This window comes from Pteropus medius, unplaced genomic scaffold (genome assembly GCF_902729225.1).
Source record: "Pteropus medius unplaced genomic scaffold, Ma_sr-lr_union100, whole genome shotgun sequence".
Lineage (NCBI taxonomy): Eukaryota > Metazoa > Chordata > Mammalia > Chiroptera > Pteropodidae > Pteropus > Pteropus medius.
In genome coordinates this window covers 16279534-16293227 of record NW_024345601.1, presented here as the reverse complement: position 1 = coordinate 16293227, position 13694 = coordinate 16279534, and the positions used below count along the sequence as shown (strand labels likewise).

General features: G+C 32.9%; 2 protein-coding genes across 2 annotated transcripts in view; one reads left to right on the top strand and one right to left on the bottom strand.

The window, feature by feature from the left end:
- RAB3GAP1 (RAB3 GTPase activating protein catalytic subunit 1) overlaps positions 1–13694 on the bottom strand; it is an 89065-nt gene that overhangs the window by 20746 nt on the left and 54625 nt on the right. The window contains exons 12-17 of the mRNA XM_039874559.1: positions 12713–12805; positions 12085–12254; positions 10231–10320; positions 9193–9365; positions 7952–8006; positions 7352–7723 (exon numbers count right to left, since the gene is read on the bottom strand). Coding sequence (XP_039730493.1) covers positions 7352–7723; positions 7952–8006; positions 9193–9365; positions 10231–10320; positions 12085–12254; positions 12713–12805 — 953 coding nt within the window. The remainder of the gene's footprint in view (positions 1–7351; positions 7724–7951; positions 8007–9192; positions 9366–10230; positions 10321–12084; positions 12255–12712; positions 12806–13694) is intronic.
- Positions 1–13694, top strand: part of ZRANB3 (zinc finger RANBP2-type containing 3) — a 279275-nt gene that overhangs the window by 242839 nt on the left and 22742 nt on the right. The gene's annotated exons all lie outside the window — the stretch shown is intronic.

Below are 13694 nucleotides of genomic sequence, written 5' to 3'. Positions count from 1 at the left end.
CATTCTTTCTATTCAGGAGGAACTAGTTTTCATTGTCCTATACACCTGAAATCACAGCATGGGACGGAAGGAAGATGTTGAAAGGATACTGACTACTCCCACCTGGAAATTTCAGGACAACTTTGTGTGAAGAACATGATCAAGAGAAATAAATATAAGCAACAAGTAGCATGAGGACCATACATTTTCATGTATACCATTTCCGAATATGCCCAAATCTTTCTCATAAACATGATCTCATGTGATCACTAAGAGGTGGTCAGGGCACTTTACAAGTGCTGAAATTGAGGTGCAGTTAGTGTCTTGCCCAAGATCATGTAGTGGCAAAATTACCAAGTGGCACACGTAAGAGAGAAATCAGGACACCGGTCTGATGATGGTGACTTTGAGAATTACTAGTTTTGTTCTAATCTACCAGCTAAGGACTTCTGATCTAACAGATTCTTCACAGGTATCTCTCCTAGCCCTGGAACTAAACTATTAGGTAAAATCTTTAAGCTTGAAATTATCAAAATGGTATTGGTTTTAACTGGGATAATTTTGAATACCATTTTATAAGCACAAATATAATTCAAATAAGATTAACTTTAAAGTAAGAAAGTAAAATGGACTAAAAATTTTCCCTGATTTACCTAAAGGTAAGACATAAAAATTTCGTAATAAAGTATATACATGTTGAGCGAAAGACAACTTTAAATTATTTTAGATTTAGATTAAAATTCGAATGTGGAAACTGAAGCATTTGAAATAAATGAGGAGGGCATAGCCCTTTGAAGAAAAATAAAGCTTGAACTTCCAGAATAACTTTTTGAACTCTTTATTAACCCAATCAAATCAAGACAATCTACAACTAGATCCTTAAAAATTAGGGAGTAGTTAGTAATATGATGTGATTCAATCCTGAACAATTCAGAGTACTACAAAGAATTACTGGCTTTAAAGTACATAATACTGGTTTACTAAACAAATAGGTAAGGTTTTAAAACTAGAGATACATTAGAACAAGATAAAAATACTTTCATTTTATTCTTCTTGTCAATCACCCATGATAATTTAACTTTTTAACAGCTTTTTTGAACTATAATCAACACACAATAATTTAAAGAGTACATATACTAAGTACGCACCCATGGAACAATTACCACAATCAGAGTGCTGAATATATCCATTGCCCCCAACAGTTTCCTTATGCCCATTTTTGAAACGTCCATCAAAAAGTGAATTGAAAAATGATCTGCGATATATCCAGGCAATGGAACATTACTAAGCAGTAAAACTGAATGAACTATTATTGATACACACAACAATGCATGAATCTCAAAATAATTATGCTGAAAAAATTACCACACCAAAAAAAACCATACTGTAGATATATAAAATTTACATAAAATTCTAGAAAATGCAAACTAACCTTTCTTTAGAGAGAGAGAAAAAAAGAAGGCTCAAGATACATAGCTTTTATCAGCAATACTGTTAATAAGTGGTGGTGCTAGGATATAAATCTAGTTCTACCAGATCTCAAAACCCAGGTCTATACCACAAGACCTCAATACCAACTGCATGCTTCACAGCAATAAAAAACCAAAAAAACAAAACAAAACAAAAACATACACTTGGTTTTTAGCATTGCAATATTCTGTCCTAATACTAAAATTTAGTGATGAAATATCTAAAATATAATTTGCTTTTTAAAGAATATAATGAAGAAAAAAGCATAAAGCCTGTCAAATAAAAAAAAAATAATGTCATAAATGATAGCCAGTTGGCAAAGAAACAATATAAGCATGGATAATAAAATTAACAGAATTCATGTTTAAAATTACCAAGCAAACATCCCAACATCCCACTGTACAATCATTACAATTCCTCAACCCATTTCAGAACATAAAAACCCTTACAGAAACATTTAAGTAAATCCTTGCATCCTGAGAAGCATTACTAGTCACTTATGTCTTATATAAGATAAAGTCCTCCGAGAAATAATAGCTAAAAAACTGAGTGCTTATTTTGCACTAGACACTGTTACTTATAACGTCTGATTTAATTTAAAACTCATAATTATTTTATGAGTACATCAATATGCAAGAAAAGCATTTGATAAAATACAATACCTGTTCATAATATAAACTCTCAGACTAGAAATAGAATTTCCTTAATATGATAAATGATATCTATGCCAGACACCTTCTGAGATTTGGAACATGAGAAGGATGTCCACTAATCAACACTGTATCAGCAATCCCAGCCAGTGCAATAAAGCGTGAAAAAGAATTAAAAAGTATAAAGGTTTGAAAATCAAAATTCGAACTGTTTATACTAATAGATTAACATGACATGTACATAGAAAAACCCAAATAATCTACAAACTACTAGAAATAATAAGTGAATGTAGTAAGATTGCTTGATCCAAGGTCAATATATAAAAAGCAACTGTTTCTACATAGCAGAGAAAAACTTTTTAAATTTAAAAATATCATAATCTTTACAAAATTACAAAGACTTTAAAAAATCTAATGAAAAATATGCAAAACATCTACATTAAAAAGTATAAAACACAGATGAAGGAAAGTAAAAGAAATCTTAAATAAAATGAAAGGTATTTCATGGTCATGGGACTCAATATTGTTAAGATTTCAATTCTCTCTAAATTGATTTATAAATTCAATGCAATATGAATTAAAATCCCAGGATTATTCTCTTTGTAGAAACAGACAAGCTGATTTTCAAATTTACATAAAAATGCAAAGGATAGCCAAGATAATCTTGAAGAATAGAAGATTTACACTTATTAACAGATAAAGGCTTATGATAAAGCTATAGTAATTAAGTATAGTGCATTATTGGCACAAGGCTAGACAAAGAGACTGACAGAATAAACAGCCCAGAAACAGACCAAAACACACATAATATGATTCATAACAAAAACATCACTGCCACTCTGTGAAAAAAAGCAGGTCTTTTGAATAATGGTGAATGACAATTGCATATCCTTACAGAAATATGAGAATCTTAACCTCTTCCTCGTACAAAATGCGGCCAATGTGAGGTGAATCATAAATATAAATAAGATAGTTAAAACAATAAAGTTTCCATAAAAAAATGTAAGAGATTATCTCTAGGACATCGGGGTAGTTAAAATTTTATTAAATGGGAGACAAAAGCACTAACCACAGAAGAAAAACATCATTAGATAGGACTTTATTAAAATTAAGCATACCTGTTTGACTAAAGACATTATTAAGAAAGTGAATAAGCAAACGCAGAATAGGAGAAATTATTTTGTAATACATATATGACTAAGGACTCTTATCTAGAATCCAGAAGAATTCCTATCAAGCAATAAGAAAAAAAGACAACTAACTTTTTAAAAATAGGCAAAGGTCTTGAAAAGGCACTTCGCCAAGAAGATATCTAAATGGGCAATAAATACATGAAAATCGGTTCAGTATCATTATTCATCAGAGAAATGTAAGGACATGAATTACTACTATATACCCAACAGAAAACAAAAATTTTAATGAATGAAATAATCACATGTGCAGAGAAGAGTTAACATAGTCTGAGCCAGCCTCAGACTGCTATCTTCAGAAGGCCTGTTTGCAAAGCTGGCCCTTGGCCGGCATCTGGGAACCTGAATTTTGGCAGGGTCCCCAACCTACTCAGAACTGATTAAAATGGCTCACTGTGCCTAAACTATTTGTGCAAACGATATAGTTTATACTGAAGACCTGCTGTCCTTTCGGGAGTCTGGAATTTTGGTACGTGCTAGACAGAGGATGTCAGTGTGACCAGCCCCCAATAAAAAACCTGAGCACTAGGTAGACATTTTACATGCTGTCACAATTTGTTGTTGAAGGAATTAAGTGCATCCTGTGTGACTGACTACATTGGGAGGAGACTCTTAGAAGCTTGTGCTTAATATTCTCTGAACTTTGTCCCATGTGCCATTTCCTTTCGCTGATTTTGCTTTGTTTCCTTTTGTTGTAATAAATTATAGCCATGAGCATGACTATATGTCAAGTCCTGTGAGTCCTCCTAGCAAATCAAACCTAAGAGTGGTATTGGAGTTCCCTGACACACCAAATGTCAGAGATTATGTTGAATAAACTAAAACGATTATACATTGTTAGAAGGAATGTAAATTAGTTCAAATACTCTGGGAGACTGTTTAGCAATATCTGCTAAAGGTAAAACATATTTCTACCATGTAACTCAATAATTCCACTCTTACAAATATATTCAAAAGAAAATAAGTGCCTATGTTCACCTAAAAACATAAGAATGTTTGTGGGTTTTTTTTTTTTTTAATACTGTGGTTTTATTATTGAATAGTGTGTTTTTATTATGGGTTAGAATTAAGTAAAACCAGACTTTTTAAAAATAATTCAATGAGCTTTTTTCAATTATAGTTGAAAAAAATTACAATAATATATTAGTTTTATAATATATTGTAATTTTCAATTACAATAATATATTAGTTTCAGTTGTACGGCATAGAGATTAGAGATCTATATAATTCACAAGGTAATCACCCCACTAAACCTAGTACCACTCTTCCCCTTACATATTATTACAACATTGTTAACTATTTTCCCTATGCTACACTCTATATCTCCATGTCTATTTTATAACTATCCATTTGTACTTCTTAATCCTTTTGCCTTTTTTCACCGTGCCCTCCAATTTCCCTCCCATCTAGTAGCCCTCAAAATAGTCTCTATATCTATGAGTTTGTTTCCATTTTTGTTGTTGTTATTTTGTTCTTCAGATTCCACATATTCCACATGTATGTGAAATCTGTCTTTATCTGACTTCAATCATCACAATACCTTCTAGGTCCATCAAGGCAGTAGCTTTTTCCATCCCCTTCCTTTTAGTCTGTGTGTGTCTTTTAATCCGAAGTGAGTCTCTTGTAGGCAGCATATGTAGGGATCTTGTTTTCTTACCCATTCGGCCACTCTATCTTTTGGTTGGAGCACTTAATTCTTTTCCATTTAAGGTACTTGTTGATAGAAATGTAGTTATTACCATTCTTTATTCATGTTTTTGGTACATGTTTTTTCTTAAAGAAGTCCCTCCAACATTTCCTGAAATACTGGCTTGGTGTTGATAAATTCCTTTAGCTTATTTTGTCTGGAAAGCTCTTTATTGGTCCTTCAACTCTAAACGATAACTTTGCTGGATAAAGAATTCTTGGTTGTAGATCCTAGGTTTTCATCACTTTGAATATTTTGTGCCGAGCTCTTCTGTCCTTCAAAGTTTCTTTTGAGTAATCAACTGCCAGTCTTATTATGGGTGGCTCCCTTGTAGCTAACTAACTGCTTTTCTCTTGCTGCTTTTAAGATTCTCTTTGCATTTAACCTTTGGCATTTTAATTATGATGTGTCTTGGTGTGGGCCTCTTTGGGTTCCTCTTTCTTGGGACTCTCTGAGCTTCCTGGGGTTGTATGTCTATTTCCTTCACCAGGTGAGAGAAGTTTTCCATCATTATTTATTCAAATAGCTTTCTACTTCTTGTTCTTCCTTTCCTCCTTCAAGTACCCCTCTTACACAGATGTTTTCCACTTAATTTTGTTCCAAAGACTCCTTAAATAATTATTATGGTCTTGGCTTCTTTATTCTTGCCATTCTGATTGGGTGGCTTTGGCTTGCCCATCCTCTATATTGGTGATTAGATTCTCTTCTACATTTACTCTGTTAACTCAGTGTCCCCCTGTAAGTCCCTTTTACCCTGCTAAACAGCAGATCCAGTGCTGGTGCTCAGTGTGAGCAAGTGTGTCACCGCGAAAGTCCAGTCACGGACATGGCCCCTTTAAGAGGCATCTGCAGCTGCTGGCTGCAGCTGCCGTAGCCTCTGTCCCACTCAGCTGCTCGGGACCAGGACCAGGAAGCCTCACATCCTTGCCCCCTCCTACCTTCTACTGTTACAGGTTGATATCTTATTTCTCTCTCTAGTTGTAGGGCTTCTGTTCATCTAGATCCCAGGCAATTCTGCTTGCTGTTTGCTCTGTGTTTCCGTCACCACTTTGATGTGGTAGCAAGAGGAGATGAACAAAGACTCTATCATCTATACCATTTTTTAGGTGCCTCTAAATGTTCACTTTTTATAATAGCTCAAACTATAAACCACTCAAATTCCACCAACAGGTGAATAGATAACCAAATTGTGGTGTATTTATATAATACAATACTACAAAGTAATAAAACATGCATATATACTAAAACATGTGACAACATGGATGAATTTCACAGATGGTAGTTAAATTTTAAAAAGCTCAACACAGGAGTATAAAATGTATGATTCCATTTATATGCAAAAGAGTGATAAGCAACGTATAATATATTTACGAGGTTCAAAAACTAATAAAATTAACCTATAGCAGTAGAAGTTAGAAAAAGAATTACCTAGACGGGGAGACTGGGCTATGCTACCTAATACATCTATCTATTAAAACTTAAATAAAATTAAAAAATAATTCAGTTCCATAGGTGCACTGGCCACATTTCAAGCAATCAGTAGCCACATATGGATAATGGCTATAGTATTGAACAGCAAAGAGAAAATGTATGCTTTCATCTTCACAGAAAATTCTATTCATCAGTAGTACAGTTCTAGCATGATGGAAATTTTCTATATCTTGATCTGGGTGGTAGTTTCAAGGGTTTTTAAATTTAAAAAAGTTCACCAAGTTGTACACTTAAGAGTTATATACCTTGTATATTGATTTATCACTCAATAAGTTAATAAGTACATATCTGTTAAATGACTAGGAGAAAACATACAATGTATGTAACAGAAGATTTACGTCTAACTCATAAATCAATAAGAAAAGGACAGTAACCTAAAAGAATAATGGCAGGCAATTCATAGGAACGGATGGCCAATAAACATATTAAAAGATGTTTAGGTTTATTAAAAATCAGGGAAATACGACCTAAAACACTGAGATACTACTTTTGCCCATCATACTGGCAAAAATTTATGTGACTGGAAATGTCATTTATAAAAATTAAATAAAATATTAATATTAAGTACCATAAGTACAAGAACCTTACCATCTACTTTGCTACTAAATTCCCAAGGTCTAGAACAGTGGTTGGCATACATTAGGCTTTCAATGTAATTTCATGAAAGAAAAGGAGTGAGAAAGAAACATTGGGGAGGAAATAGTATTCCCTTACTCTTTATTCACCATCGACGAGAGTATAAAATAGGTGAAGCCTTTTTGAAGATGAATTTTATAGCTTATCATTTATCTAACAATCATCCCAAAGCAATCATCTATTAGAATAAAGTTATATAAACAACAAATTTTTTAAATTAAAACTTAAAGTGTCAGCCCATGTCCTACCTGGGTTACTGGAATGTAGAGAGGTTCTCCATTATGCAGTAGTGTAAGTTTTCCATGCTGATGAAGTCGTCCTTCTGGCTTTAAATTTGCCATTTCCTTAAGTCCTCCTTTCTTGCCACTCTCTTGTCCATTTGCTTTAAGTTCTTCAGTATCACTCAGACATTCAAAAAATTCTTCTTCACTATCACTCCAAGAATCCCAAGATTTTCCTACTTCTCCCTTTTCCTTATCCGTATCTTTTAATTTATCTGGCCCCAGCTGATCTCCAGCTTTTCCAGCATCCCATGAATATGTATTAGTCACGTTATCTGAAGAACTTGTCTTTCTCCCCTCATCACGTGCCTTCTTTCTTTCGATACAACAATTTAACATCTCAAGAAAACAGAAATAACATTTATATTTGAATTACAGTAAAATAAAAATCTATCCACTGTCTGAATATTTTTCATTCTCTCCCCCGTTCCCTAGACCTTGTTGTGAATGACAGTGATTACTACAGCAGCACAAGAATAGCCTATAATCCATACTTAAATTTAGTATCAGAATAAGCTCCAAGTGAATGAAGAGCATATTTATATACTGTCATTGGAAAATCTTTACCTGTAGTTTCTGATGTAGTAAACAGCATCTTAGGTCTGGGGGTCCACTTGCTAATCTATCCAATGAAGTAGTGAGAAAAGAAAGATAAGTTTTAGTAAAACTGCTTCAGGTATGCATATTTTTATATTACCATAAATTTTTGCCATAATGATAAAAAATCAAAACTAAATTTATATAGGTAAGGTAACTGGATGGAGCAAATAAGATAAAAGATCAAAATTTATTTTATCCTCCTAATTCACAAATAACCAACAGCAAATATAATAGATATTTCAAAATATAATAGTAAACTAGTGATTAACTCCCAAACTAATAGAAACTTAAAGTGAAAAAAAGTCTTTAAATCCACCTAGGAAGTAGCTAGCATACAGTATTTCACACCATACTAAATAGATAAGACTATGCATTCAGTTCTCAATCATTATAGTGGCTTCTTAATATAAAAACCATCACTCTCCACCTCTCTTTTGCCAAGGGGAGCCTGGACTACCACTAATTCTAAACCATTAAGTTCCCAGGAATCACCAAAGAGAGGATCTAGCTATGCAGAGACTGGCAAATGACATAAGAGTAAACACTTTTGGATTGGTCATAATTTTATATTATTATTCTCCTCCCTTAGCAAGAGTAAATGATAGTAATCTATGCAACATCGACATTTATGCTAACTAAAACTCTCCTATTTGATTAAGTGAAATGTCAATATAAACTATACCAAAAAATTACACGTAAAGTATTATTTATTACCTGAAATTATGAACTCTGAAGATGTTTCCCCTTATTCAAACATATAAAGAACAAAATAAAAATGTAACTGCACACCTGGAAAAACTACTCTTAACATTTGGCTGTATTTCTTTCTGATTATTTTTCTATACGTATGTATCAGCATTATTTAAAGCATTCAGTATATGCGATACTATATTCTACTTTACAAATATTATGATCATTTTCAATGTTATAAGAGATTCTTGGGAAAGAAAACTTGTAATGAATCCATAATTTTCCATTGCAGAGATACATCATGATTTATCTAACCATTCTTTTATGTTTGATACTTGGGTTATTTCACCTTTTTTTCCCCTATTATAAATTTGCTGCAATGAACACCTCTGAACATAAATCATGCCCAAAGTTTCTTACAATTTTCTTAAGGAAAAAAGGAGAATAAATGAGTCAAAAGTCAAATTCTGCCAACAAACAATAATCCTATCTGTACATCTGGAAATTGAAATTATTACCCTGGAATCAGAAAGTTGTTTTCCCATCTGAAACGCATTTCAAGAACAAATTCCTGCCAGAGGTGTGCCACTCCCTTCAATCCTCCATGGTAGAAATTGATCATACAAAGACACAAAGCCAATTTGTATGTTAAACTGTCAGATGGTGCAGATTTGAACTGATTGTAGAGATTCTAAATTTAGCAAAACAGAAACGAAGTAAAACTTGTTAACAACATATTTACATGAATAATCAAGAACTGTATGGGCAGAGATTTTAAAACTAAAATTAATCTATCCTACCAAAACTAGCTTTTATCAGATGTCTAATACGTTATGCCTTAATTGTTCTTAGGCAGTTCCATGTCTTCAAGATTTCTACAAGGGAATAAAAGTGAGGCTATAGTTTGGTGAGGCTAAAGTTATAGCTTTGAATTTCTTCTGTGGAATCATCAAAATGTATTCTAAATTTCATGTGCTGTTTTTAAAAATCTTTTAATTACAAATAGTACATACTTGTTGTCAAAACCAAACATAAACTCAGAATTATATAAACTAAAAATGTAAAGCCTTTGCTTTTTCTCCTCACTTCATAAAATCTACCTCCTAACAATAACTACTATAACAATTTGATATATCTCTACACCTGTCATTTAAACTCTCATTTCTCAATTTATCAAAGATCTGGATTAGGAAAATATAAAAATTTTACTTGATTTTAACTCTCTATAGTTTGGAATACAGGGAAGAATCTTTTGCAAAACATAAATTTTATGTTTTCACGAAAAGACTAAAGTGAAAGAAATCCTACAACCATGCACAGTATATTTGTTATTTTTTTCTTTGTTATCAGAAAAGTTCTTACTACTCAAAATAAGAATCTATGCCAATGTTCTATGCAGGTCATTATCTGGGTGGAGGCCATGATCTCCACTCAAGTTTTCCTAAGATGATTTTAAAATAAAAAGATTCTTATGCTACTAAGCTAGAAATACAGCAAATCCCTAGAAAGTGAATGCATTTTAAGTAATGAACTCCAAATCAACTAAGTCAACTTACATATTCTTCACTCTCTGATGGAGGATTATTGTTGTCTGTCGAAGAAGTTCCATCTAATGGTTTTTCAGAAGCAGCATCAGGGAATAAGAACTTATGGAGAAGAAAGAAAATAACCACAATTTTGACCAAATTTCCTATTTTGTTGAAGTTTTTACACTCATATAGGCACTATTTGACTTTTTAATGGTCTTCTGTTAAAACAGCGGAAATGTTATTGTACTGGCCAGCTAGTTCTACATTATCTCAAACATTTTAATATTTTCCTTTGAAAATAGTTTTAGTGAATAGCCAATTTTAGAAATCAGAAGCTGTTCTTAATTGTAACCACCTGGTACTGTGAACTAAACAATACACAACAAACCAAAATTTCTTCACTATGATTTCAGACTCATCCAAGATCATCCAAGTTTTTTTAAAAGTCTTAATATTATTAAAAAGACAAAGTTACAAGATTTTTTTTATACATCCACATATTCACATGAGGTTCAGTAGAGTTATATTATCCACAGGTTTTCACATATGAAAAACTAAAAGTATGATATTTAAGATGTGTAACGTTAAAAGATACCACTAGAAAGTGGGAAGAAGTCTCAACCTGTAATGACCAATGTTTCTTTTCCACATGGTCCCTATGTGGATCTGTGTGTTAAGAGGTTAAAAAAAAAAAAAAAAAAATCAGTGTATATGACTGAGCTATATAACTGGAATAAAAGCTCTAAGGATACATTCTTAAGAAGGAGCCTCCTCTATAGAAATTTATTTTCGGTCCTTTTATCACTGTTTCTTCCAAGTGCTTTGTGGTACTGCTGACTTGTAATTCCTTTTGTTGTATATACTTTGCCACATATTACAGACCATACTCAACAGATTTTTAGAAATAGAGGAATTACTATGTGCCAGCTCCCACTACGAGGCACATTTACAAACAATACCATATTCTCAAATCACTGTGTGAGCTGCCCATTTCTCACAGATATACAAGCTGAAAATTAATCAGTTACGATTAATGGCAGGAATAAGATTAACATCAAGTTTCCAAATTCAGTAATCTTTTCACTGCACTACTCTTGAAGGTTTTTCCCCAGACTGTCTTAAAGCACAAATTCCCAAAAGTATGATTAAAACAACAATTACAATAAGAATAGCTATCTGTCTTTTATCAAAGGCCTATTAAATGCCAGACAGTATAACAGAAGGTCTTTTAATCCTCATAAAAATCTCACAAGGTTTCATCAGCCTCATTTATAGATGAGGAAACTGGCTTGTCAAAGTTACACAGCAAGTCAGGATTAAACCTTGGTGTATACAGTTCCCAGCCTTAGTCTGTCCCACCACACTATACCTTGGAGACACTCTGGCCCCTTCTAGTACTCATTATAATACATAAAGCTTTCTCTGGACTGTTGTGAAAGTTTTTAAAACTACAATTCTGACCATGTTGACCTTCTGCATAAAATGGTATTAAATTGCATGACCAAGTCCAGTGTTTCAGCATGGCAGGTTACCTACCTCTACAGCCTCTTCCCTGGCCACTCCCTGGGAACCACCATACAATCTACCGAGCTATTCAACATGCTCTCTCAGGCCTCTGCTATTCGTATACTTCTAAAGCCTTCTTCTCTTCAAGATGTAGCACAGGTGTCCCTCTTTATGAAGCCTCCCCTGATTTCCACCCCCCATACAGAAACAGATGCACCCCTCTGCTGTGTTCTCACAGCCCCTTTGCCAGATTTCTTACATGCAGCATGGTATTGTAACTGTTTACTTTCTTTCTTCCCATACATAGCAGAGACTGAATATTTAATGAATAAATGAGTATGCAAAGAGACATATAAAGACATTACACTTAGTTACCAAGAGTATAGTATTGAGGACTTCATTATTCAGTGGTGACTCTTCTACGCCTCTGTGTTTTCGTATTTTCTTCTTTGCAGTATGTACCATATTTGAAACTGATAATTTATGAATTGGGACCGGTGCTGGTTCTGTCAACTTTGACAAAGCATGAGTTATATCAGCAATTTCTATAAAAAGAACAAAAATGAATACAAATTATATCAGTAACCTTCACTAGTTAAAGTGACAAGTAAATTGGTAACTGCATGGAATATTTTAGTCACTCCTTTCACTAGTATTATATGTTTTCAGAATTACAAAATTTTAATACACATGTTCAGCTTTATATGCATGCATGATTGACAAAGGTATAACAAATTATTTCTCCTCAAGGGGCTTCAAAAATAAAACTCTAAAACCCTGCTTTTCAAATATCTTACATTTTTGGTAGAAAAAGCTTACTAAATGCACTTAATGTTTTAAGTCAGGGCATAACCTGGAAAGAAATTATAGCTATCTAGTCCATTAACACTTGCTTCTCCAACTGGAGTCAAATAAGAAAACAGATGAATAGTTGCTGGAAAATGTGCCAAAGAAAAACAGTTAGACATTTGAAAGTAACTTTAAAAAGAAAAAAGTAGGTCACCTCTCCCTTCTTCTTCAAATGTGGATCGTCCAAGAATCTCATCGGTTGACTCCTTTCGACGGCAGATTTTAAAAAATTCAGTAACAAAATCACCTACAGAGAAAAAAATGTTACTTTTGACATATCACTGAAATAAATCTATCCTATAAATTAAAGTACGTGTCTTCTCACAAAAGCTATTAACTAAGATATGGTAGGGGAAAAAAATTCAGTTTTTCTATCCAAGACAAAAATTATTCCTATTTCGAAAGCCTTGCTCTTCCTTTCTCTCCAAGTCCCAGGATATTTTTTTTTTCTTAGAATTCCTTCTAGAATTAAAGGAAAAATAATTGTACCTAATAATATTAAGCACTTGCTAAGTGCCTAAATACAACAAACAGCACCCTATTCTAATTAAGTTGTATAAATAACAAGAATATTACTCTTTCTTCTTGCCACCCTGCTAGAATTCTGAGTCCATTAAAAAAATAAAAATTAAAAAGAAATCTTAAAGATATGTTTCTAGAGGATTAAGGAATCATATAGGATGAAACTATTTCAGCTTTAGCTGCATTTTAATGGTATACTTTGTGTCTATAATATTATAAGAGAAAGTTTTCATATCTTCTAAAGAGCTGCAATGAGATGTCTGCACAAAGAAATTAAAGCTTAACAAAAACAATCAGTCCAAAATTATTAGACAATACAATATACTGAGTACATCTAAGTTTTAGAATTCACTAATTCTGAAAAAACCTAGAACACTTTCTGGACTTCTTCAGAAAAGTAGGAAAATCCTCAAAATCTAGTCATATAAACTATATGACTATAGTTTATTATGTATGACTATATAATCCTATAATCTAGTCATATAAACATATAAAGTCAAAGAGAATGGGTATGATCATGGAACAATAACGAGCATACTTTTAATTCTAAGTCCTTTGCAATTATCACGGATGTCTGTGGATAAGGAATAGTAAGGAACTAGAAAACAATTTAG